The 25,176-nt window shown below is 53.7% G+C and overlaps 2 protein-coding genes across 4 annotated transcripts in view; both read right to left on the minus strand.

Moving 5' to 3' along the window:
• Nucleotides 1-591: 591 nt before the first annotated feature.
• CUNH20orf204 (chromosome unknown C20orf204 homolog) lies at nt 592-5,228 on the minus strand. 2 transcript variants are annotated; one of them, XM_039236936.1, is made up of 4 exons: nt 3,090-5,228; nt 1,319-1,594; nt 1,076-1,231; nt 592-935 (listed from the first exon to the last, which is right to left on the minus strand). In XM_039236936.1, exons 1-4 carry the CDS (start codon nt 3,090-3,092, stop codon nt 795-797), a joined length of 576 nt encoding a protein of 191 aa, XP_039092867.1. In that variant the 5' UTR covers nt 3,093-5,228; the 3' UTR covers nt 592-794. The 2 variants fall into 2 exon arrangements, with proteins under 2 accessions (XP_039092867.1, XP_039092866.1); XM_039236935.1 differs by having other exon boundaries at nt 592-938.
• Nucleotides 5,229-5,434: 206 nt separating this feature from the next.
• The window catches only part of PRPF6 (pre-mRNA processing factor 6), a 46,674-nt gene continuing 26,932 nt past the window's right edge, over nt 5,435-25,176 (minus strand). The window contains exons 12-21 of one of the 2 annotated variants that reach the window (XM_039236933.1): nt 19,572-19,694; nt 14,976-15,097; nt 13,145-13,283; nt 11,580-11,699; nt 11,062-11,238; nt 10,436-10,569; nt 9,654-9,745; nt 8,516-8,630; nt 6,350-6,476; nt 5,435-5,716 (exon numbers count right to left, since the gene is read on the minus strand). In XM_039236933.1, coding sequence (XP_039092864.1) covers nt 5,564-5,716; nt 6,350-6,476; nt 8,516-8,630; nt 9,654-9,745; nt 10,436-10,569; nt 11,062-11,238; nt 11,580-11,699; nt 13,145-13,283; nt 14,976-15,097; nt 19,572-19,694 — 1,302 coding nt within the window. In that variant the 3' untranslated portion in view covers nt 5,435-5,563. The remainder of the gene's footprint in view (nt 5,717-6,349; nt 6,477-8,515; nt 8,631-9,653; nt 9,746-10,435; nt 10,570-11,061; nt 11,239-11,579; nt 11,700-13,144; nt 13,284-14,975; nt 15,098-19,571; nt 19,695-25,176) is intronic. The other variant, XM_039236934.1, reaches the window with a different exon arrangement.

Consider the following 25,176-nt stretch of genomic DNA (forward strand, 5'->3'; position numbering starts at 1 on the left):
TTGGGGAAGGGGTCACGGACACCCGGGTCTATGCAGCTGTGGGCAAGGGAGTTCAGCATCAGGACCCTCACCCTACCAAGCAAACATATGGTCCCAGAGCACAAGACAGCGGATTCCCTGACCAGCCTGTCCAGGCCCGCAGAGGGGGCCATGGCCACCCCTCCCAGGGCCGCAGGAAATGGCCTGGCCCCGCTTGCAGCCAGGGCCAGCGACTCTGGCTTCCCTTCAGGCCCATTTCCTTTATCCGGTTGTTTTGCTCTGAATTCACAAAGCTCAGCCTTCCCTTCCCCTCCATTTCCACCCCTTCCCCCATTCCAGAGTGGAGCAGGACGGATACCGGACATTTCAGGGCCCGATGGAGCCCCTCCTCACCCCCCCCCAAGCCTAGAGCTGTCCACTGAAAGGGGAGTCCCGTCCAGCGTCCCCACTTGCCCCCTGCTGCCGGAGGCTGGGAGCGCAGCTGGCAGAGCTGCCCGGGTCCTCGTCCAGGTGTGGCAGGTGGCCCTGGCTCCCCTACCAAGCGGCCTGTGGCTACAGATGCAGGGGCGGCGGACCCCACTGCCAGCAGGCGAAGGCAAGAAGACCAGACCGTAGCACCAGCAGTTTACTGAGTCCTGGCTTGGCGTCTGGAGCATGTCCAGGTCCAGGGCCCTCCAGGGAGAGCGGGTCATGACAGCAAGGGGCCTGGCCCAGCAGTAAGCCAACAAGAGGGAGGGAAGGCGGTTGTCACCAAACCAAGCTGGTTCCCAGGCCCCGCGGCCCCACTGGCTCTTCTCTGGCCTGCTCAGGACGCGCTAGGAGCCCTCTGTGGCCGCGGCACGCAGCGCGAAGAGCTTCTCCCAGCAGGTGGCGACGGTGTCCAGGACGCGCAGAAGGAGCCGCCTCCGGCTGCGGCGGCTGTGACGCTGGGGAGGGCGCCTCTTGGGCCGCCCGCCCTGCTGCCAGGGGCAGGACGGTCAACGAGTGCCTCAGTCCCTGCACCGGCCCCTCTCCCTCCCTGATGGGGACACCCTGGGGCCAAGGGAGGCTCAGGAGACCGGGGGAAGGGGAGGGACGGGGGTCTGGCCCCACACACCTGGTGCAGCATCCAGCAGTGGCGCCGCATCAGTGCTTCAGTGCGCAGGGCTACAGTCCACGCGGCTTTCTCCAGTGCCCCACGGTGGTGGCCCTGGGCCACTACCCTGCGCAGGGTCTGGCCCAGGGATGCAATGGACAGTAGGATATCGTGCTCCTGGGAAAGGAAGGGACGAAATTGGGGGCTGGGGGAAGAGCCTTATGGGGAGGCCCCAGAGGGGACTAGAGGGAGTCTTCCCCATACCTTCTGGGCACTGCAGGAAGCTCCCGCCCGATCCTGCCGTCCAAGGGCTGCAGCTTCAGTCAGGTTTTTCTGGATGAAATGGAGGTGTCGGGAGCCTGGCCCAGTCCGACCTGCCCCTGGCCCGACCTGCCTCACGGCGGCCTGCAGGTCCTCAAAGATGACCACACGGTAGTGACGGAGCACGTCAGGGACACTGCAGGCGTGGAGCCCTGCCTGGCCTGGTGCAAGCCCCAGCAGAGCCAGCAGGAGCGCCCAGAGTGCAGGCTTGAGAGGCACCTGGAAGGGACACTGGGTGAGGGAGGGGTGCCCAGGCCGGCAAGAGACCTCCCCTACAGCCACCCCTCAGGCAGTTTGCTTTGGACAGCCCCCTACCACAGCCACCAGGGACTCTCTGAACTATACCCTGTGCCATTCATAGCCTAGGCATGGGTCTAGCAGGACAAATCTCTGCCTGTTTCAAGTGTGAGGGAAGGACAGACAGTAAGCCTGCAAACCAGACAGCTCAATCCTCAATGCAGAGATTGGCGGACTGAAGGATGGGGGGGGGGAGGGGGGGCGCGGCGGGGGTACTGGGAAGGCAGGCCCACCGAGCCCCGAAGGGCCAGGAAGGAGACAGAGGGTTCCAGAGGCAGGAACACCTGGTGCTTTGTCTGCATGGGGGCAAGGGGCCAGGAGCCCACAAAACCGGAGGGCAGGGCTGACCTAGGTCTAGGGGTCCAGCAGGAAACACTACCTGCCGACACAGCCACACCCCTGGCTGTGCCCTAACTCATCCCCATACCTCCCAGACATCAACCCCCACCAGAGAGCCAGGCTCTCCTCCTGATGAGCTCCCCCTGATGCCCAGAACACTGCTCACCTCTGGGTCCCCAGAGCAGGGGCAGAACTGATCTGCTCCCACAGCCATGGGAAATGGGGTACCCCTGCACCTCCAGCCCAACCAGGACGGGGTGAGGGCTCAGAGCTCAAGGCCATACCCCTCTGAGGGGAGGGAAGTCTTGGGGAAACCCCCAGAGGCAAGGGAGAAAGGGGCCACACTGTGCCCCACCAGACATCCCTTTCACGAGTTTCCCCCTCCAGAAGGGGCTGGCCTGGAGAGAAACCCACCACCACCCTCCCCCTGGAAGCCCAAACATCAGAGAAAGACCAGCTAGTTCCCAGGCTCCAGGCCCCACACCCACCCTCAGGCCCCAGGCTGGAGTCAAACAGCGACTGGAAAATTAATCATGTGAACCCAGCGAGACGCAGGACTCGACTCGGCTTCCCAGCCCTGGGAGGGGAGCCTGACTGAGCAGGAGACCTGGGGTGCAGCACTGGCAGGAGGAGCAGATGCATTTAGCTATGGCCCCTCCTCAAATCTAACCCCAGGCATGCTGGGGGGGGGGGGGTCAGAGGTCACAGCAAGAACAAGAGCTGTGGGTGCTGAAGAACTGTCTAAAGGGTGGGGGCTGGCTGCCCAGGTCTAGGAAGGCTTGCCTATCCCCTACCCCAGGGGCCCAAGGCTGAGGCCATTCCAGCCAGTGAGAACCCTGGCTCCAGCATGTTGACCTGGACTGCGCAGCAGACCCCCTGGCTTCCCCCCCACACTGCCCCCACTGCCAGGAAGGACAGGCAAGAGCACCCAGGGCCAGGCCCTCCAGGCCAGGGTGATGGGAACCAAGGGAGGTTTCCCATCATGGGACAGAGAGTCTAGCAGCCTCCCCTGGACTATGCTCACTCCCAAACCCTTGGCCCAAGTAAGCCCCCTCCCCGGTGGCCCCACGCCGCTCACCATGGGCCTCTCAGGGTGAGGCCCTCCCTCACTCCTGCCAGTGGGCCTTGCACATGATCCTGGGTCCTCAGGTAGGGAGTGTGGCTGCCACCCAGGTCCTGCTCCAAGCCTGGCCAGCAGGGCTTCCCAGGACAGGCTGCAGCAGGGAAGGCTGGCGGCAGGCAGGCAACGCTTTTGAAGTTGGCTCCTCTGAGCAGAGGAGGGAGGGAGAGGGAGGGAGGCCCCACAATCCCAGCCCTACCCCCTCCCTCTCCCCACCTCCTATCCAATTGCTTCTTCAATTAACCTGACCCTGGAGCCCGACAGCTGCAGGCTCTCTTCCCATCCAGTGGGTCTTGGATTGAGCCATCAGCCCCAGGAAGGTCTGTACTGTCGAAGAGGGGGTGGGGTGCCCAGTGAACAATGCTGGGCCCAGCTGGGGTAGACAAGCCAGAAGAGGCCAGGGGCCTGTCTGCACCCTCCACTGGGGACTTCCTCAGCAGCCAGCAGGTGCTGCCTCTCCCAGGAACCCGGCTGCTGCAGAACCAGGTGAGCTGGACCTAACTCACCACAGCCACCAGCCCCCCGCACCCTGACATCCTGAGGGTCCTGCCCCAGCAGGTCCCAGTGCGGGACTTCCCAAGCTCCTCCTACTTTTCATCGCTCCTGGGCTGAGGGGGTCTTTTGCTGGGGGAGGTCATGGCCACTGGCCCAAACAGGCCCTCAACCCCACAATCACCACCTCAGAACAAGCACAGCCTACAGAACCCAACTTGCCTCGAGCTGGAGCTCGAGAAATACCAGCTGACGAGAAGCCTAGGTCATCTGTCTCAGGGAGAAAAGTAGTTTAACCACCTCAAAGCAAACAACCCCCATGCAAAGGAGAAGATATTCACACTGGATGATCCAGGTGCTCTGGAACCTTCTAAGGGCTCTGCAGGAGGCCGCACCTGACACTGAGGTCAGAAAAGTGCCCACGAGAAGTCACATCCAACTCAGAGCACAGAAGGCTGCCAGCAGGCCCTGTGACTACAGCCAAGTCACTGTTCGTTCCTGGGCCTCGGTTTCTACATCTATGCAGCAACAGGCTAGCTTTCAAGCTCCTAAAAGCTTCAGGACTATCTCTTTGATGTGATAAATGTAACAGGCAGGATCCCTCCTGCCTCTTCCATGAGATGAAAGGGAACTGAAGTTTCAGTGAAGATGGCGTGAACCCCGGCTGTGCTCCGCAGGCCTGAGCCACCTCAGGGTGAGAGGCAGAGGAAGCACGTTCAGAGTCACAGTCTGGGAGTAGGATCCAGGCCGCAGGGGTGGTCCTTCCCCTGCTCTGGGATGGCGGTGCCCTTCTGGCTCCCAGGGCAGGGGTGGACCCAGCAGGCTCTGCTCTCTCTAGGCAAAGCTGACCTGGGGCAGCACCGGCCCCAGGTGTTGACATCGCGGCAAATGTTCCCCAAACTTGGCTGCCTTGAGAGGGTTGAGCGGTGGGTCAGTGACTGATCCCCACAACAGGCCCCTCATCGGTGTCACCAGGAACCAAGAGGCACCAAGAGGCACAAGAAGCCTGTCTGGAATCTTCTCTCACATGAACGTGTGGAACAGCTGCCAGCTACTCTTCTCATCACCGTTATGTCGTAAGTAGCATCTCTTCTCCTTGGCCCACAGCCTCTGGACAACCAACGACCTCTGGCCAGATGTCTGTAGACGTGGCCAACACACCCTTTCTAAGAGAATCTGCTGGTTTCCCGCTGAACACATACACACAGTGGTCCGAAGTGTGAGGAAGTCCTTTGTCCTCACACAGCATAACAGTGCAAACATGCGAAGTCTCCCAGGTTATGCATTTTTTCAATCCAGAGATGAGGACTTATAAGTGCTTTAGAACAAAACTGTCGACTATAAATTACGGATTGTAAAAATAAACCCACAAGCACACGTGAAAAAGCTTTTACTGGTAACATTTCCCTCCGACACACAGCCGAGGGAGGGCTCCCCGTGAGCCCCTAGCAGCACACTTGGGAGGCACTTTAGGAAGCTGGGCCCACTGTCCACATTCACTCAAGAGAGCCGCTTACCCTGGTGGGCAGACCTGCGAGATGTCCCGGGGAAAAGTGAGTCACCAGGAGAGCCCCCGCTGTTCCCAGAATGTGCACCGCCCTTCCCTTCCTACAGAATCTCAGGGGGTCCCACAGCCTCCTCTGCAGGGCCCGGGCTGTCTGGACCCAGCAAGAGGCCTAGTGAGCCCAGGACGTGTCTGGAGAGCCCTGGCGAGGCCAGGATGTGGCCAGAGAGCCCACTGGGGCAGTAGAACCACTTATGGGAAGGCAGGGGAGGGTCGCGCAGACAAAACCAGCAGGTCACCAACCCCGACACGTTATCTGGAAAACCTTTAATTAAAGAGCCAGATGGATGGCTCAGGGCCCCTCCCATGCCCCCATCACTACCACACGTTCCTCTACGTGCTGTCGCGAGGGCTGCACCCTACAGGCACCGGAGGGTCAGAAGGTGTTCCTGATGTGCGCTGCCACCAGGACTAGGATCTCCCCAATCTTCCTCTGCCAGTTGGCGATGTCCTTGGACACAGCACACCACAGCTCCCCGTGCCGCGGCTCCGCGTTCTCACAGCGCCTCCTCACCTCCTCCCGCTGTTCCTGTGTGGGGACCACAGGGCGCTTGAGACGGGGCTCCTCCCAGGCTGCCCCTCACACCCACCCCAGCATGCTCGCCCAGGCCTGCAGCCCTGGGCCTGGCAGGCAGCGGGCACACTGGTCTTTGAGGTGCCCCACTGCAGCACTAATGGCATGCAGGTGTTGAGCCAGTCAGGCCTCTGAGTCTGTGCCCCACACAAGTGCCCCAAACAGTTTCCCAGACGCCACGTGGCACGGCTTCTACTTCCCATGGAGACTCCAGGGCAACAGCAACACTAAGCTTTGTGCTTGGCAGGCACGAGGGGTGGGGGTACGGGGGAGGCTGGGCCCCGAAGGCATGCCCAGGCTCAGGTCCAGTAGGACAGAACTCGCTCAGGCAGAAGGACAATCATCAGGGCTTGAATCCCATCCCCATTTCTACTGTGACCCCACGCCCCAGTCACCAACCAACTCATCAAGAGATGCTAACAGACCACTTAAAATCACCCAGACATCTACATTTCAGGCTAAGAGGCTAGAAGGCTCTAACTAGAAAGCAGACACAGAAGCAGACACCATCAGGCGGGACCCTTGTGCCCCGCCCCCCGCCCCCTCCCACTGCCCAGAGGTGGGGATGGGGAGCAGCCAGCACCTCACCTCTGTGCCATGCTGCAGTTCAAACTTGTAGAAGAACGCCCAGGCATCCCCTAGGTCCGAGTCGATCTTCACGGTGCGGTGGAACCACTCCCTGGCCTTGGTGATCTTCCGCTCACTCCAGAACAGCCTGTCCGCAAGCATGAGTGCAGGGACCCAGCTAAGTGGCCACATCTGATGGGGCCTGAGAGGTGGTGGGGAGCTGGCACAGGCCACAGATGCCCTGGGCAGGGCCCGGCTCTGGCAACATCAGTTTTATCCTCTCCCTAGTGAGCCCCTGAGCCCCCAAGAGGAGAGCTGAGGAACGGGGCCTGGCTACCTGGATACTGCTCCCATCACTAACCTGCAACTGTCCTTCAAGGGTCTAAACAGGCCGTTTCTTAAAAAGCCCACACAGAGCAAGACTTTCAAGCTCCTTTAAATTATTATTTTCCTCTGGGTAAAATACAAGAAGAGGAAAGTAAACCTTACAATTAAGACTTTGGGGAAAGTTAAGTGAAGCCTCTGTTCCCCAACAGGTTCCTTCTGGATTGTCTGCCCCATGACGCAGTCTCTAGCAGGGACCCAGCCAACATGGACAAGATGGGCCTCGGCTAAACACCAGAACTCGGGCCCACAGCTGACAAAGTCGCCTGCAAACAAGGCCCAAGCTGGAAGCACAAGTGAGGAGCATCAGAAACCCACTGAAGGACCCGTGAGCGCCCTCCCCCACACGTCCGTGAAGGCAGGAGGCAGGAGGGACACTGGGGCGAGCACTGTCTGACAGGTGAGACCCTGAGCGGCTTCCACTCTCCACCCCGTCCCACTGTCCTTGGTGGCCACAGGCACAAAAGCAGACCACCGCACCACCACCCCGCCGTTCAGGGCGGCTGTGGGGACTGGTCTCAGTTACAAAACGGAATAATTTCATGCCCTGATAGCTTGATTGTTTTTTAAGCCCTGTGGTATTCTTAATTGCTGGGTGTTAGATAAACTATGACTTAAAGAGCACAAACTCAGATAGCAGGTACACGGGACACCAATCTGGGAACAGCAAGGAGTGACTTATTTACCTTAGCAAAGCCTTTTATGAGCTTTTATGGCTGCCCTATCAGAGTATCACACACAACAGTCATTCTGGGAGGCGGAAGCACAGGGCAGGAGGGAGCCCCTGGCGGGCCCAGCTGGGCCTCAAGAGCCGGAGGGAGGCCTCCACGCGCGGTGTCCCCAGCCTCGAAGCAGCGGAAGAGGAGGTGCCTGCTAGGGCCTGAGGAAGCGGGGCGAACCCCACCTGTGCGCGCCGCGGGACGGGCCAGACTCCTGCTCAGGCAGCAACAGCGCGCGGGGGCTCCGGGGCCGCATATGCCGCCTCCTCAAGGGGGGGCCTGAGCGGCGGTCCCAGGAGGCCAGCCCAGGCCCCTCCTGACAGCCCCCACCTCAAAAACACCAGTCACCTCCCGGCCTCCTCTGAGCATACCCACCCCCACCCTGCTCGCAGGCCCTCCGCGCATCAGCCATAAACTCACTCAATCCTCCGAGGCCCCGGGCTACCTCCCATGCCTCACACACCACATGCCTCCCCAGGGAGCCCCTGACCCAGCACCCAATGTACGAGCTGATGGTGTGAGGTCACTCACTGACCTCCCGTTGCCCTTGAGACCATACGCCCTAAAGGAAAGATGGTCTCTGGCATGTGTATCTCCACACCTGCAGACTCACTGATTGGGCCTGACGGATAGACCCTATATTGTCCCCAAGGTCACCAAGGTGAAAGTGTCTGCTTTCTCACACTGACACGAGAAAAACAACTTCCTTGCTTATAGCCCTTTGAGCCAAAGAAGACTTGCTTATTAAATTCTGTGTGGACCAATGTTAGCAAGCTTGTCTCTGTCTTCCAATCTAGGACACATGTAGATGTAAACTGAGAAGTGTCCAGACTGAGAGAGCAGTCCCATCAGAAGGAGCCAGGACAGAAGAAAGGAGGGCTGGGCCCAGAGGAAGCTGCCTGTCTGTGCGTCAGGGACAGCACAGGCCACGGGGGCAGCACGTATCCGCATGGCCTCTGCCTGGAGATGGGCCTGCCTTGGGTCAAAGCAGAAGTGCTTCATCACAGAACATCAGTGGCCAAGGACCCTAAGAGGTCCCATTAGGTCCTGAAGGGTCAGCACCCCACAACGGCCCCTCACTCACTTAGCCACAGCCAGGAGAACGTGGGGGTCATGCTCACACTTCTTCAGGGCGTCGACACTCTTGGTCTTCCTCTGGGGCCTTGCCTCAAGAAAGATGGCTTCAGACCACAGGACACCTGAAGTTCAGACACAGACACAAAGACGCCACAACTCAGACCCCCGCCCCGCTTCAGAAACAGCCCACCCGTGCGTAGGCTGCCCCAAGAGGGGCTTGCCAACATTCTAACCTGGGGTGTCCTCAGAGCACAGCTATGTCCTCCCACATCTGTGGGCAAAGCCCCAAATGCTGCACTGCGCCCCCCCGACCCAGAAGCTCTGATGGCACAGGCCAGATGAGGTTCTGGCGGTGACTAGGCAGGAAGTACCCAAAACCTTCAAGGTACACTCCCACCGACTCCATAATTTCACATCTAAGGATTGATTACAACAAAACAATCAGAAATACTATTAAAGATTCAAACTGACCGACAGGTGAGTGGTAGACTTCTGGTATCTACACAGACACTTTCAGATTTAAAACAAGGCACAGGGGCGGCTGGGTGGCTCAGCTCAGATAAGCGTCGGACTCTCGGTTTCATCTCAGGTCATGATCTCAGTTTGTGGGTTCAAGCCCCACATCGGGCTCTGCACTGACAGTGAGGAGCCTGCTTGGGATTCTCTCTCTCCCTCTTGCTCTCTGTCCCTGCCCCACTCGTGCTTGCTCACTCGCTCGCTCTCTCTCTCAAAATAAAGCAAGGCGCAACACTAAACACACAGTAGAACTTGGGTTTTGTGCAGGAACACAAGTTATAATAATACAAATCAGTCAAAAGTAACAATTTCTCAATAGTGGGCTTACAGGTGATTTTTACTATCCTTTTTTTTTTTTTTTTTTTAAACCCCAAGTCTGTTCACAGTGCATGTATGTTTAAATGCAGAGTAACGTAACAGAAGCTAAGTTTCAGAAGTGATGGCAGGGCACCAGAACACGAAGTCAAACTCCCCACAACTGAGACTGACGATTTAGTTCACACGTCTGAGAGAGGTACAGCTGCAACTCTGACAAACAAAACGCTTTAATGGGGTATCTGAACCCCAAGACCGACTCCTCTAGGAAATGCTACTGCCTGACGAGTCTGGGAAGCCGGGAAGTCCCTTACCAGAGTTGGGGCACTCCTGGAGCGCCTTGGCCATGAGTGTGTTGGCGATGTTCTTCAGCCCTGCGCGGTACTCCAGCCTGACGGACTCCAACCTGAGGGAAGAGGCCCAAAGGGCAGGTCAGCACCCAGCCACTGAAGCCAGTGACAAGCCTAGCTACAGTTCTCTAAGTTCCTGGGAAGCCACTGTGGCAGGAGCCTCCTCTGCCAAGCAGAGCTCCTCCACCAGAGACGCAGGCACCGGAGCCCCCCGCCACTGTCAGCCACCACAGCCGAGGCCGGGACCCTGCCATCGTGCAGGTGCCAGCAGACATGGAGGGCGACGGCAAGTTGGCAGCTGGTGCTGTCAGGACCGTTGAGCACCACAGCAGGGGCATTCAGGACCTGCCCGACTCGCAGGGGTCTCCTCTGGCAACAGCTACACTGCACCCCTGCAACGCTGTTTCCAACGGACAGAACGCCATGCTCGCCTGACTACTTCCTGTTCATCCCTTAAAGGTTTGTCCAGATGCCACCTCCACTGCGGGATGCACTTCCTCGGCCTCATCCATCCCTGATCCCCCATTGTTAGCTCCGGGCTCCCCTGGGCACCTTCTACCAGAGCACAAATGAAACTGCGTCCCACTACATACAAGCCTGTCTGTAAATGGAGCCCATCCGAGTGACCGAGCTGGACCCTCCCTTCTCATGGAGCCTGAGCTAGAAATTCTGCACAAATGACTCCACACGGGCGGCTGAGTGAGGAAAGCCCCTCCGGGGGGCGAGCCGGGCCTACCAGGACTCACCATAGGCCAGGGTTCTTTGGGTTCTTCAGGCGAGACTTCTCCAAAATGGCCCGAGCTCGGGTCAGCTGCCCAACCTTCTCCTCCAGCCGAGAAAGCAAAAGCCATAGAGGGGTGGAGTGGGGACACTTCTTCAACTACAGCAACAAAGACAAGTAAGGGAGGGCTTGGCTGATGTCAGGGAGGAGCTGTGACAGCTGTGGCAGGCTCCGCAGCCGGAAGTCAGGGATGCCTGTGTGCACAGACGCCTGCCCGTTTCAGGTAAGGGTGTGGGGTTTCATGTGCACGGCAGTGCTGTGTATAAGCATACACAGAGTGCGTGTATGTTTCCTACACAGCTGTGTACACATGCGTGTGTGTGGAGTGCACACACCGTCGCTTGCAGGCTAGCTGTGCTATAACCCACGCTTGTCTGAGTGTGGTGCACACAGCTCTGTGGAAGGAAAAGCACAGATCTGAGTGAGGGGAACAGGGTGTGACCTGCTTCCACACTACGAGCTGGGGCCCAAGAGAGTCGCTGACGGCTGGGCCTCTAATTCCCACGCAAGGCAAGGCATACAGACACCCTGAGGCTGGGTGTTCAGTCTCCAAGGGTCGGCTCTTAGCTGCAGCCAAGGGCACCGGCTCACCCCCTGGTTGTAGGCTTCCCGAGCCCTCTCCATCAGCCCCTCCTGCTCTTCGATCTGCCCCTTCATCATCCACAGCTTAGGGAAGTCCTCGTAGTGCTTCAGGGCCTCCTCACACAGCTCCTGGGCGGCCGCGATGTTGCCCAGCACCCACTCCAGCTTCACAGACTTCATGAACACCTGCGAGGCAGACACACTGTCGAGCCGCCCCTGCTCCCACCCCGACCACTGGTCTGGATGACACGGTGACCTCTAGCACCGGGCCCTGGAAGGACAGCATCTTCACGATACACACTTTACACCACAGCTCCTCTTAAATGCCACTCATCCTGCTGTGTTTTGTGGACTTTAGTAAGCTGTTCCGCATCCTTTGGAACAAGGTGGGCGTCTAAATACACAAATGCATCTCAAAGTCAAGTATGAACAAATAAGCCTAGAGTACCACGTCCTTAGTTGGCACCTCACACCTTCCAGACACTGCAGGCCCTGGGGACCCATCATGGCCTGGGTGCCCTGCTCACCCGGGCAGTGGGTGCGCTGCTCCGCGCCTTGGCCAGCAGCCGCCGGGCGCGCTCGTACTCATTGTTCTCGGATTCCAGCTTCACGGCAGCCAGCCAGATCTCCTCACTGTTGGGGTTGGCCTGGAGGGAGATGGGACCAGAACAAAGTGGCCAGGGCTAGATTACACTTAATCAAGAGCAGCCAGCCTGGGCACGGGGCCGGGCCTCACTCTGCTGCAGGATGGTCTGATCCAAGCATTTCCAGGGCTAACAGATGACAAAGCAGGGTCTGGCCCAAGAGTGCTGACCTACCTGAAAATAAGCCAACCCATTTTCTAGGCACTCAGGCAACAGCAAGAGCCATCTTCTCCAGAATCCACCCTAAGCCTGAGTAACCTCTCAAAGCCAGAACAGCTCATTCACATCCTACCCGTGTGGATCTGCCATACCCACCCCTGTTCCCAAGCCTGGCGATAAGGGACCGGCTATCTGAATGTGGTCTGTGTGAGCAGGCAGGAAGGATGCTCAGGGCATCACTGATGGTGTGGAAGGATCCCAAGGGCTAGGACTGGACCACGTACAAGCCAGAATCCAGCAGACACACGGGTGGTACCCTCACGGCCTTCTGAAAGCACAGCTGCCCCCTCACCGCACCTGCCTGGCTGCATGACAGATGCTCATAAACAGCCCCAGAGTGACTGGCAACGGTGCCCATGCGGATGGCGGGAGAATGCTGTGATGACTCAGCCAGAAGCAGCGTCCTGAACATGTGGCTGTCCTCCAATGTACAGTAAAAAGCAAAAGGCCAGATACAGGCCAGGCTCCTCTCGTGGCCATTTACTCAGGGAGGGACAAACGTAATTATGCCAGTCAGGGTTACAACAGACTGATGTTTACATAGCACTCAACAGTTTATAAAAATGGATGCTCCGAGCATTGAATAACACGTGGAAGTGTTGAATCACCGTATCGTACACTTCCCGAAACTAATGTAACACTGTGGGTTAGCTCTGCTGGAACGAACGTTAAAACACAGTAATTGTGCTGCAGACCGACCACCAGCCACACATGGGTTGTGACACCAGCCCAAAGAAGCCTGGCTAGCTGCAACTGTCTGAATGTAACTCCACCCACCTTAAGGGCCCAGCAGCACCAGGAGGCCCACGAGTGGCCGCTGTGTACATCCCTCAGAGTACACGGACTGAACAATCAAATTCCACACAGGCGCTCCTGCGGGGAAATGGTGTCTGGCTACTGTTCCGCTCACCTGGGGAATGTCACCTGTCTGTCCTGTGCTCTGTGTTCTGAACTATCTGGCCTGTGGTTACACTGAATGGTCACAACCAAGAGGTAGGTCCACCAGTGGGCCATTTTCCTACTCTCGGACCCCCTGAGGACCCCGGCTGCCTGTAGAGTGTGGTGCACCCTGACCCACACACAGCTCCTCTCTCAGGTCAGCTCCCGTCAACGGGCAGGGGGAGGGCTCAAGGGCACATGCACTCTGGAGTCCTTGGGCCTCGACAGGCACTGAGGTGAGGGTTCAAGTGCACATGCTCCCCGGCAGCCCAGCTGATTCCTCAACCCACCTGGAAGGCCAGAGCCAGGATGCTCCTCGCTGCGGGCACATCCCCCGCCAGCCACTTGGACTTGGCGCCCATAAGCCACAGCACCTCTGCTTTGGGGCAATGGGCCACAGCCCTCTGCAGGAGGGCTTCCAGGGACTCCCTGGAAGACAGAGGCCCACAGTCACCACCAGAGCATGCAGGGTGCTCACAGCCTCAGCGTGGGTGCTGAAAAGACAGTTACTGCTCCAAAGTTCGGCGCTATAAATGATTTACCGGATTTTACGATGGGGAGAGTGTGGGGAAATCTTTTTTCTTCATAAAGGGTCTAAAATCAACTATTGAAGAGGGTGCTACAAAGCATGCATTGTTAAACAGCTGAGCCTGATGGAGGAACTTCTCAAGGGACCCTTTCATAGCTGTGTGTCCTGAGGGGAGTGATAACTTCACAGTCTGGGTGACAGGAGAGCTCTTTTCATCTTTAACCACAGATCCGCCGACAAAGATTATGACCCAGAATCTGTTCTCTGGCATCCAGAGAAATGGTCTTATTGGAAGAAACTTATTTTGGTCACTACTGGGCAAGAACACCACCAGCCTGGGTGTCAGGTGGGAAGCCCCCAACTGCCAGGTGGCTAGCACCCTTCTGCTGCACCAGCTGGCACAAATGACCTCTCTGGGCCTTGGCAGCAAGATGAAAGACCCACTCTGTGTGGAGTGAAGCCCAAGAGAGTCTGCAGAATGCTTCCCGACAACCCCAGAGCCAGGACCCCAGGCCCTGAGTGCCCCACCTCCTCCTGCCATGCCATGCCACGGGTCAGCCAGACAGGAAGGGTGCCAGGGCCCGGGGGGAGGCTGCCCCACGCCCAGGGCCCAAGAGGAGCAGTGCCAGTGGGACACGTCCACAAGCCACACCCAGCACGGGAGGCCCCACTCCGGACTTGGGGCTGTCACAGGTGAACTCGGCACAGGGTGAGTCAGCACAGTCATCTCAAAACAGCCTCAAATGAGTCCACCCCAAAACACTAAACCAGATGGGGAGAGTGGGGAGGGGACAAAAGCTTCAGCAACACACACGGAAAGATACCCTGACCAGACTGAGATTCAACAATGCCGGGAAAGGAAAGAGAAAGGGGCTCACTGCTCCCAGCAAAAGCCCTGCTGGAATCAGCAAGGCCTGCTCCCTGGACCCGGCCCCAGCACAGGAAAGAGCAGCAGAGGGCCTGGGTGCAGAGTGCACAGTGACATGAGCCTGATGCCCTGGAGAGGCGCCCCTTGAACGCCAGAAATTGCAACACCTAATTTAATCAGCAGTTACAGCCAATAAGGCAGACCCAAAAGGTTTTTTCAATTAAAGAATACAATTAGAGAAAATTGTCAAGGACCTCCTCAGAGCACAAAAACTAGCCTAAACCCAAAGTCAGCAGAGCTTAAATGAAAACCATGCCTGCCTGGGCCCAGATGCCGCACCGCCCACACTGCTAAATCCAGTGCTGGCGCAGACATGGAGTTTTAGAACCCTGCCTCGCCCTAGGCACCCTTGGGCCACCAGGCGTCCGCCAACCCAGCTGTAGGCACTTCTGCATTGAGATGCTCTCGGCTTCTCAGTTTCTCAACTATAAAAAAGTGATAATCCTGTCTATCACAGAAAGGGCCGTAAAGACAGATCTCAAAGTCTCAAGTGTGGTAGAAGATTCTATCCTTCATCACAGAGGACTGGATCTCAAATTTAAGCCCTTGGGCCACCTCGGGGGACGGGAGATTTAAATTCAGCTCTGCCCAATCTGGAGTCAGAGGGTCAATGAGCACACGGAGGTGGAGAGTACCACCACGCATCTGGGGCCCAACCACATACCTGGTGCCATGGTTCTTCTCGAAGTACGCGGCTCGAAGCCACACACTCTTCTTGCTGGGGAACACTTGCAGGGCGTAGGCATAGATAGCTCGTGCACACTCCAGGGCATTGTGGGCCACACACTAGAGCAGAGAGATAAAGGTGAGAGTGGGCAGCCCAGCCCTGGCCTCAGAGCAAGAGGCATGATGGCCCATCTGCTCAGAATCACACAATGGGATGGCCTAATAAGAAACACAATCTGGGAGAGGGAAACCCCAGGAGGATGGGAAATGAAACACACAGAGGCCGGCACGGGGCTGTCTGCCAGCCCCCAACAAACAGCAGGAGGTGGTGCAGCAGCACAGCAGCCACCAGCTGCAGGAAGGTGACCACCACACGCTGCACAGACTGGCTCCTTTCTAAAACCTAGGCATGGTATACATTTTCCATTATAAAAGCTATACTCATTAGAAACCTGCAAAACACAGGTGAATACAAAGAAGAGAAGAAAGCGTCTATCCCCCTGAATGGCTGTGAACAGGTGTGGGCTCTGATGCAGGGGACAGAAAAACTCTGGAGTCAAGACCGTGGTGATGGCAAAACACCACCGTGAGTGTGCCAGGTGCTATGGAGTCACACGCTTCCAAGTGGCTAGAACAGCAAACTTTATCATATGTGTATTTACCATAAAAAACGTAGCTTACAGGACACCTGAGTGGCTCAGTTGATTAAGCATCCGACTCTTGATTTTGGCTCAGATCATGATCTCACAGGTACATGAGATCAAGTCCCATGGTCAAGCTCCACACTCACAGTGTGACTGGGATTCTCTCTCTTCACCCTTCCCTCTCTGCTCCTCCCCACAGAGAGGAAGCACTGTCTCTCAAAGATAAATAAACTTAAAAAAAAAAAAAAAAAAAAAAAAAAACTTTATTCCTTAATTAGAAACAAACAACACAAGAAAGCCAGTTGCTCTGTGGTGATCATCTCTTGAGATGGTCACGGCCAGGGACGCTCACTGGAACAGGCGGACACAGGAGAAAAAGGCTAGGGCCCAGCACACTCAACACCAGATGCTCGCGGCCCGCCTGAGAGAACAACATGCTGCCCTGCACACTCTGTACACATGGGAGGCGTTATCGTTCTTGTACCAACAAAGGGTTTTGTATCTTGAGGTAAGTGAAGGGCCACCAGACTCTGTGATAGGAGCAAAGTNGATTCTCTCTCTTCACCCTTCCCTCTCTGCTCCTCCCCCATGCTCTGTCTCTCTGTCTCTCAAAAATAAACAAATGTTGAAAAAAAAAAAAAAAAAAAGAATGACTTTATTCCTTAGTTAGAATCAAACAACACAAGAAAGCCAGTTGCTCTGTGGTGATCATCTCTTGAGATGGTCACGGCCAGGGACGCTCACTGGAACAGGCGGACACAGGAGAAAAAGGCTAGGGCCCAGCACACTCAACACCAGATGCTCGCGGCCCGCCTGAGAGAACAACATGCTGCCCTGCACACTCTGTACACATGGGAGGCGTTATCGTTCTTGTACCAACAAAGGGTTTTGTATCTTGAGGTAAGTGAAGGGCCACCAGACTCTGTGATAGGAGCAAAGTTTTGCAACAATGATCATCAAAATGGCACGGATGGAACCAGACAGGCAGGCTCACAGCCTCTGAGCCACTCACTCTCCAAGAGAACTGCTAGGAAGCCCCCCGCGGCACAAAGACCACCATGTGCAAACGGGTGTGGAGGAGCTAAAAGAGTAGGGATGGATGCAGCTGAGACCTTGTCAAACTGGGTTCCTCCTTGGTCACATGGCCTCAATCTGACTCAAGCACAGCAGAAATCAGGAAGGGCCCCGCCTTGGGCGTGTCCTGACCAGTAGTGACTGAGAAAGTGAGAGAAGATGCCAATTGAGGAGCAGGCAGACCCCATACCAACTGGTCTGTACTCCTCCCTGTGACTTTTGACCAAGGTCTTGGAAGCCGGTAACAACGCCTTTTGGGCATCCATGGCCCCACAAGAGCAAGCGACAGTCCGCCGAGGGTCTCAGGTGTGGGTGGGCCAGGCCGGGCCCTGGGAGGTGCGAGTATTAGGAAAACACTCCACTCTTCTGAGCACAGAGACTTCAGCTCTTACTCCAGAATTGCACAGCTTTGTGAAAGACAGCCCTGCTTGCTCCCACACACGTGCAAGAGACAACAAAACGGAAAAAGAAAATTTGAAATGGTTTGTGGGTTTCTGCTCCCACAATCTGTCATCCCTAGGGCAATGTCCGTCCCCTACCACTCCCCTCCCCTCACTGGGCCTCCTATGCTGTCAAAGCAATAAGGAAAATAAAAAGAAGTGAAGTGTTTTAAGTCCACATTCAGAATAAAAAGGGGCTCAACAACAAGGAAGTAGGATTCTTTTGCACATTTAGGAATTTCCTTCCACTACAGAGACTGAGTGTATTTGTTATTCTTTATACTTCTTTGTGTCTTAAATGTTATGTAATGAAAAGTTTTTAAAAATATTCATGGTTGGTCTGTGTCTTGACTCGCCTAAAGAATCAGGTATATTCGGTGTGCACAAGGCCATCCGCAGGCCACAGGCGCCGGAGTGCATGGTGCAGCCAGCGCCTGTGCTGAGTCACACAGCACACGGCGCTGAAGAGGTTGTGCGAGCTCCCACCAGAGATGCCATCAGGGGCTATAGTCTCCCAGAATGGAGGAGGGACCCTTAGTCTCTCATAACAGGAAGAAACAAATACCCACATGAGTAAGGGAAGGGGAAAGCTCATTACTGTAGAATTCCAATTAATAAACTCTAATAAAATACAGAAGAAATGATATTTAGAAAAGTGCTATTTGGCACCTGGGTGGCTCAGTCAATTGAGCGTCTGACTTCAGCTCGGGTCATGATCTCGCAGTTCATGAGTTCAAGCTCTGCGTCAGGCTCTGTGCGGACAGCTCAGAGCCTGGAACCTACTTTGGATTCTGTGTCTCCCTCTCTCTCTGTCCACCCCAGCTTGGGCTCTCTCTCCCTCTGTCTCTCTCAAAAATAAGTAAACGTTTAAAAAAAAACTTAAGGGGCACCTGGGTGGCTTCGTCAGTTAAGTGTCGAACTTCAGCTCAGGTCATGATCTCATAGTTTGTGAGTTTGAGCCCTACGTCAGGCTCCATGAGGACACCTCAAAGCCTGGAGCCTGGTTTGGATTCTATGTCCTGGTCTCTCTGCCCTTCCCCTACTCACACTCTGTCTCTCAAAAATAAACATTAAAGAAAAAAAAAAAAAAAGAAAGAAAAAAGAAAAGCACTATTTGGCAAATACCACAGTAGTAAATGATACAGGCCAAAATCATCATTAATGCGCCGGCAAACTAGTAGGTCAAAGTTTGGCAAGAAATAGGGTGTGGAATCTCAGAGTACCTCCCTACAAGTCACTTATTACCCCATTCTGGGGACACATTGTGGAGACCCAAATCAAGGGGCCCGCACAAAATCACTGTCCTGTCCTGACAGAAGTGAGACTCCTGAAAAACAAAGACAGACCAAAGCTTCCTCCAGACTATCAGGGCCACGGAAACCTGAGGGATGTGACCGGGCAGCTACTGCACCAGAACCCAGCTGGGTTTTTCCTTCTGCTAACAGGACACTTAGGGAGGCAATTGGTGAAATCTGGACAGGCCTGCAAGTTACATAATAGCACTGTATCAACATTATTTCCTCATTTTGATAGTTATGCCATGATTGTGTAAGAAAGCCTCTTTTAAAGAAACACTGCAGTACTTAGAGGAAAGAGGCCGTGACATCCACAATTTACTCTCAAACATTCCAAAGACACAGTAAGGGTGTGTGTGTGTGTGTGTGTGTGTGTGTGTGTGTGCGCGCGCGCGTGCATGTGTGGAATGGGAAAGGCAAATGTGGTGAAGTACTCAAATTCAGGGGAATCTGAGTGAAGGGTATATAAGAACCCTTTGTATAGTCTGTGACATCTGTAAATCTAAAATTATTTCAAAATAACGAACTAAAAAAAGAGAGAGCCACTTTTAAAGCACTGAATACCTAAAATACATATCAATTTTGACCCCGTGCTCTCTTCTCTGGAAGCCTATTCCAAGGAAATAATTTCAAAGTAGGCAAAAACTTTGTATGCAAAATATTTTCTGAAGTGCAATTTGTAAAAGAAACCAGTGGGTAGACATAGAGGTAAAACAGCTGAGAGTTACGTGAGCTCCCACTCTGTGCCGCCTCCTGATCCACAGCACACAGTCAGCCCATGCAGAGCACAGAGCGCTGCAAGGAGGGGCTCTCTGGGTGAAGAGAAATCTGTACTCCTTACAGCTTCAACTGTGCTTAAAAATCAGCAGATCAGGGGCACCTGGGTGGCTTTGACTCTTAAGAATCTTGAGCTCAGCTCAGGTCATGATCTTGCAAGTCTGTGGGTTCAAGCCCCGTGTCGGGCTCTGTGATGACAGTGTGGAGCCTGCCTGGGATTCTTTCTCCTCTCTTTCCGACCCTCCCAGCTCACACATGCTCTCTCTCTGTCTCTCAAAATAAATAAACTTAAAAAAATAAATGAGCAGATCAAAAAGACTTTCACGTTGCAGCCTAGTTCCTTGCAGATGCTCGCAGGACTTACACTGTCAGCATCTTCCATCCAGGTGTGCTTCCGGTCTTCCTCTTCAATCCCAATGCCAATCACAGCACGCATGACAGCCTGGCAGGTGGCCACACTCCCAGCCTTGTCACACTCCTCAGCATCCTGCAAGAGGGACACAAAACTACAGTCCAGAGCTGCAGGTGCCTGACAGAGGGCACACTACTCATACATGAAGAGGACGGAGAGACTCTCCATCTCAGGTGCGGCACGCACACAAGGCTCTGATGTCTGCCGGGCCCCACTGCAGCCCCCCTGGCCGAGGTACTCGTCTCTGCTTGACAACTACCTAAGGACTTAACGAGGCTGCGTCTATGCATTCACAAGCATCACGTGAGCAGCTCTACGTACACAGTACTAAAGGAGACAGCTCAGTAGCCATATGAGATTCTACATGGAACAAACATCCAAAGTAGTAAAAACCAAGACGAGTTCACAAACATTTCTATCTGTTGTTCCAGAACTCAGGATTCAAAATGAACAAAAGGAAGAAATACTCTAACCAAAACAGACAGAGGGTGGGGGCGGAAACCCAGGGGAAGGACCAGCCACAATGTGTTCCATCAGGCAGGCAGGCTAAGCCACAGGAAGCACTCAGATTTCAGGTTGTGTGGAGAAAAGACAGTCACAGTTCTACAGCATGCGATGCAGAAATGTGTCACTGAAGTCTCCCGCACATCAACTAGGGAAGGACCAACAATGCAGCAGAAAAATGCCACAAAGAACATAAAAAGAGGGGCGCCTGGGTGGCTTAGTCGGTTAAGCGTCCGACTTTCGCTTAGGTCATGATCTCGCGGTTCGTGGGTTCGAGCCCCGCGTCGGGCTCTGTGCTGACTGCCAGCTCAGAGCCTGGAGTCTGTTTTGGAAACTGTATCTTCCTCTCTCTCTGACCCTCCCCTGCTCACGCTGTCTCTCTCCTAGAAATAAATAAAAATATTTAATACAAAAAAAAACATAAAAAGAGAAGCCATGCTTATTTTTTAAACACTAATTAAGCTTTTTAAGTACTGTTTTATACATATTACATCAGCACCACCAAAATGTGTGCCGGCACATTTGCATGGCAAAGGTGGGGACACAGGTATTTGTACACGGCTGAGGAACACACATGGACAGTCCCCCAGAGGGCAATTCCATGTTCTCCATCAAAATAAAAAGTACGTAATCCATCTTACAAATACACTCCTATTTGAACAAAACCACCCACATGCTGGGACACTTTTATAGAACTCCTAGCAACAGAAAATGGCAGAAACCGCTCTACTATATCCACTGACAGAGGCTTATGGTAAGTGGTCAGGGCAACAGAGGGCACAGGGGCATGCACTGCTGAGAAGCCGGAGGCAGGATGGCATGCTGAGCGGGGGCAATCCTGGATGGATCTGCATGTGAAATGGGTGCAGCAGCCCCACCAGGAGGCCCGGGGACCCTACAAGCACCGGAGCAGACGGCAGAGCTGATGGCAAAGACCCAAGGACAAGGCGCGATAAGAAGGCCAGTGATAAGCAAGGAAGCATCATGGCCGGGACCTCAGCCCAGACCTCAGACCTTGCAGGCCAAGGCCAGAGCTCTGGGTTTTACTGCTGTGGGGCAGGCAGGCATCAGAGGTTTTTGAACTAGAGGATGAGTCACATAATCAGTCTTATTTTAAAAGGACAGCCCTGACCACTGTGTGGAGCATCAGCAGGGAAATACATTGGGACGCACTGCCACATCCGGGGAAGGCTGTGGTCTGGCCAAGGGTGGCTGCAATCGGGTAACAAGGTGCACCTGGGACAGAGACAGATGGGAAGGTAGACTCAAACTGATTGCCAGACGCGGGATATGAGAAAAAAGAGTCAGCAGTGGCTCACCAGGCATGAGTGGTGGTGCTTCGTACTGAGGTAAGGCTGAGGACTAGCAGATTTTTGGGCAAACCAGGAGATGCCTCCTGAACATATCAGGTGCTGGTGCTGTCCCATGTCCCTGGGAGAGGCAGGGTACCAGGGGTGTGATCTAGAATGTGGGGGGCACCCAGAGCAGAGTCCACATTTGGGGGGTTCCTGGCATGGAAGCGCCATTCTTGGGTGGCAATGCAGTGAGATGAGACCTCACAGAAGCACAGATAAGGCTGAGAAAAGGGGCTGAGGACCAAACCACCAAGCAATTTAGACACAAAGAGAAGGAAAACCAGCAAAGGAGGGGGAAGTGGCACCAGCAGGACAAAAGGAAAACCAAGCGTGTGGGCACATGCCGACGGGGCCCCAGGGTGCAGGCTGGCTGAGCCAGGCCCGTCGCAGAGGCTCCGGGGGTCTGCAGCAGGGCCGGGGGTCAGGGCCTGGACTGCGTTCCACAAAGAGTGGGGAGTAGGAAGTAAGGAGGCAAGAGTAAAATTCATTTAGCAGAGTCTGGTACTCAATAAATGGTGACTCTCTCAGGAGGCAAAACACCTCAAAGTCACAACACTCTTTGCAGGATACCACAGAAATGTTTTCTGTACTAACCTTAAAAAGACCAATGTAAAACTAGTGTGCTTTCAGATGCTTTTCATCACATTCTACTAAAGGCAAATAATAGTAAAACACAAATTTTGAGGCAAGCTTATTTATTTATTTATATTTATTTATTTATTTATTTATTTTTACATGTTTATTTTTGAGGGAGAAAGAGAGAGTGAGCAGGGGAGGGATAGAGAGGCAGACAGGAGAGAATCCCAAGCAGGCTCCGAGCTGCCAGCTCAGAGCCCAACGTGGGGCTCGAGCTCATGCACTGTGAGATTATGACCTGAGCTGAAATCAAGAGTCTGACACTTAACCAACTGAGTCACCCACCTGCCCCGAATTTTGAGGAAAATTTAAAAAACTTCCAGCTCGTGCTGTGTATTTTTATGTACAATGGTGGTGCCTTAATGGAGGGCTTGCAGGAGGCTGCTCTGAGAACCAGCGAGGGGACAGGACACCCACCATCACCTCGTGCAGTAATCCTTCCTGACAAGATGGAAACACAGGCTGGCAGAAGAAACGGACTCACTGTGGCCAAGCCAGGGTGCCCCAAAAGGGGGGTTAGGAATAGGAATCAACGTGGGCGGGCATTTCTGGAGGCACAGGGCACTTGGCACCACTCTGTGCAAAATGGGCACTCAGAGAGCTGGAGCGGCCCTGCCAGAAGCACGATCAGCCTCCAAACCGCCCTCAGAGGCGCGGAGAGACAGCGTTGACCGAGACAACGAGAAATCTAGACATCTGCGAAGCAATGGTTGTCGACACTGGACACAGGTAACAAAGGGCTGTGAGGACTGAAGACGCAGAAGCAGTTAAGGGGAGCCCCATTTCAGTCCAGCTCACTGCCTGGAGAGCTTCCAGGCCGCAGTACAGGGAGGGGGACCCACGTGAGAACGCTGAAGGAGGCAGTGCTGTGCCCTAGAAAATCAAGGAGCATACAACACACAGGACCAAGCACAAGAGAAGGAAAATGCAACAGAGAGACAACACTGGCAATGTGCTCTGCAGAGGGCCACCTGGGAGTCTTCCCTGAGCACTAAACAAAGCCTGAGTGTTTGGAAAGAACCATCCAAAACGGTTAGAGCACTCCTCAGGGCTCACATGGGGCCAGGGACAGTGCCTCTTTCCACTGGACAGACTGGAAACCCCCAAGAGACACAGGTCACTGGGCACGGTGTACAGAGAGGTCTCACCTCCACAGGGGGATTAGCTCTGAACTGTCCCAAACCCACTACTGCTGGGGTCCAACCTAGCAAAGCACTGAAGCAAGATCCAAAGGACCAAAGCACCGGCTACTCTGAAAGGAAAGCCTAGAATATGCACAGAAACGCAAAAATGTCCAGCACCCAGCAAGGGAAAATTCAAAGTCTCTGGCAACAAGTCAAAGCCGTGCAAAGAAACAAGAAAATGTAACTTGTAATAAGAAGAAACATATCTATCAAAATCAATCCAAACTGACAAAGACGGCAGAGTCAAGAGACAAGGGCACTAAAACAGTTGTTATCACTGCATCCGTGTGTTCAAAATACCAGGTACAGGCAATATAGGGGCACCTAAGTGGCTCTGCTGGTTGAGGGTCTGACTCTTGATTTCAGCTCAAATCATGATCCACAGTCGTGGGATCGAGCCCTGCATTAGGCTCTGCTCTGAACATGGAGCCTGCTCGGGAGTCTCTCTCTCCCTCTCTGTTCCTCCCAACTCGTGTGTACTATCTCAAAAAAAAAAAAAGTAGAACAGATGTGAAAGACATTTTTAAAAGACCAAAATTAAATTCATAGAAATGAAAACTATAAGACACGAAGTGGAAAATCCCCTAGATGAGATAAACAGCAGATCAGATGTTATAGAATAGGCTGAGGACAATGCTGTATAAGTGACCCAAAATGAAAAGGAAAGAAAAGAAAAATTCTTTAAAATATAACTAGGACATCAATGAGCTCAGAGCTTACACCACACTCAACAGGAAAACCTAGATACTTCCCCCTAAGATCAGGAGCAAGACAAAGATGTTGGCTCGCCACACTTCTAGTCAACATTTCACTGGAGGTTCTAACCAGGGCAATTAGACAAGAAATAAAAGGCATCCAAAAGGGGGAAGAAAAAAGAAGTAAAATTATATAAGCAGATGGCCTGATCTCGTATACAAAAACCCCCACAGAAGCCACTGAATCTATTAAATCTATTATAATTTAATAAATGATTTCAGCAACGTCACACAAACTCAATATTCAGAAACCTATTGTATTTCTATACACCAACAATGAACCACCAGAAAATGACATGAAAATTCCACTTATAATAGCATCAAAAATAACAACACATTTGGAATAAAACAAAAAAAGGACAATGCTGACACACTGAAATACTGCTAAAAAAACTGAAGACCTAAATAAATGGAGAAACTTCCCATGTTCATGGATCAGAAGACTTAATAGTGTCAGGATGTCAACAGTCCCCAAGGTAATCTGCAGGTCCCATGACATCCCCATCAAAATCCCGCTAGTCCAAGTTTCTTTTTTGCAGGAACTGACAAGTTGATCTTAAAATTCATATGGAAACACAAAGAATCAAGCACACCTAAAATAATCTTATAGATGACAAAGGACCCACACTTCCTGATTTCAAAGCTTTCTACAAAGCTATAGTAATCAGAATAGCACTAGTATAAAGACATACAGCCCAAGGAATAGGACTGAGTTCAGAAATAAACTCTTACACTGATGACCACTGGCCATGCACGTGGAGAATGAAGTTAAACTCTTCCCTCATACCACATCCAAAAATAAACTCAGATGGATCATAGATCTAAATGTAAGAGTGAAAACAGGGGCACCTGGGTGGCTCAGTCAGTTAAGCGTCTGACTTTGGCTCAGGTCATGATCTCAAGGTCTGTGAGTTCGAGCCCCGTGTTGGGCTCTGTGCTGACAGGTCAGAAACTGGAGCCTGCTTCAGATTCTGTGTCTCCCTCTCTCTCTGCTCCTCCTCTGCTCGATCTCTCTCTTTCCCTCTCTCAAATTAATAAATAAACATTAAAAGAATCTTTCTTAAAAACTCAAAAGCATCTGGAAATTTTTTTAATTTAGAAATTTTGAAAAATGTCATTAATT

This window comes from Hyaena hyaena, unplaced genomic scaffold (assembly GCF_003009895.1).
Source record: "Hyaena hyaena isolate Hyena2069 unplaced genomic scaffold, ASM300989v1 scaffold_118, whole genome shotgun sequence".
NCBI lineage: Eukaryota > Metazoa > Chordata > Mammalia > Carnivora > Hyaenidae > Hyaena > Hyaena hyaena.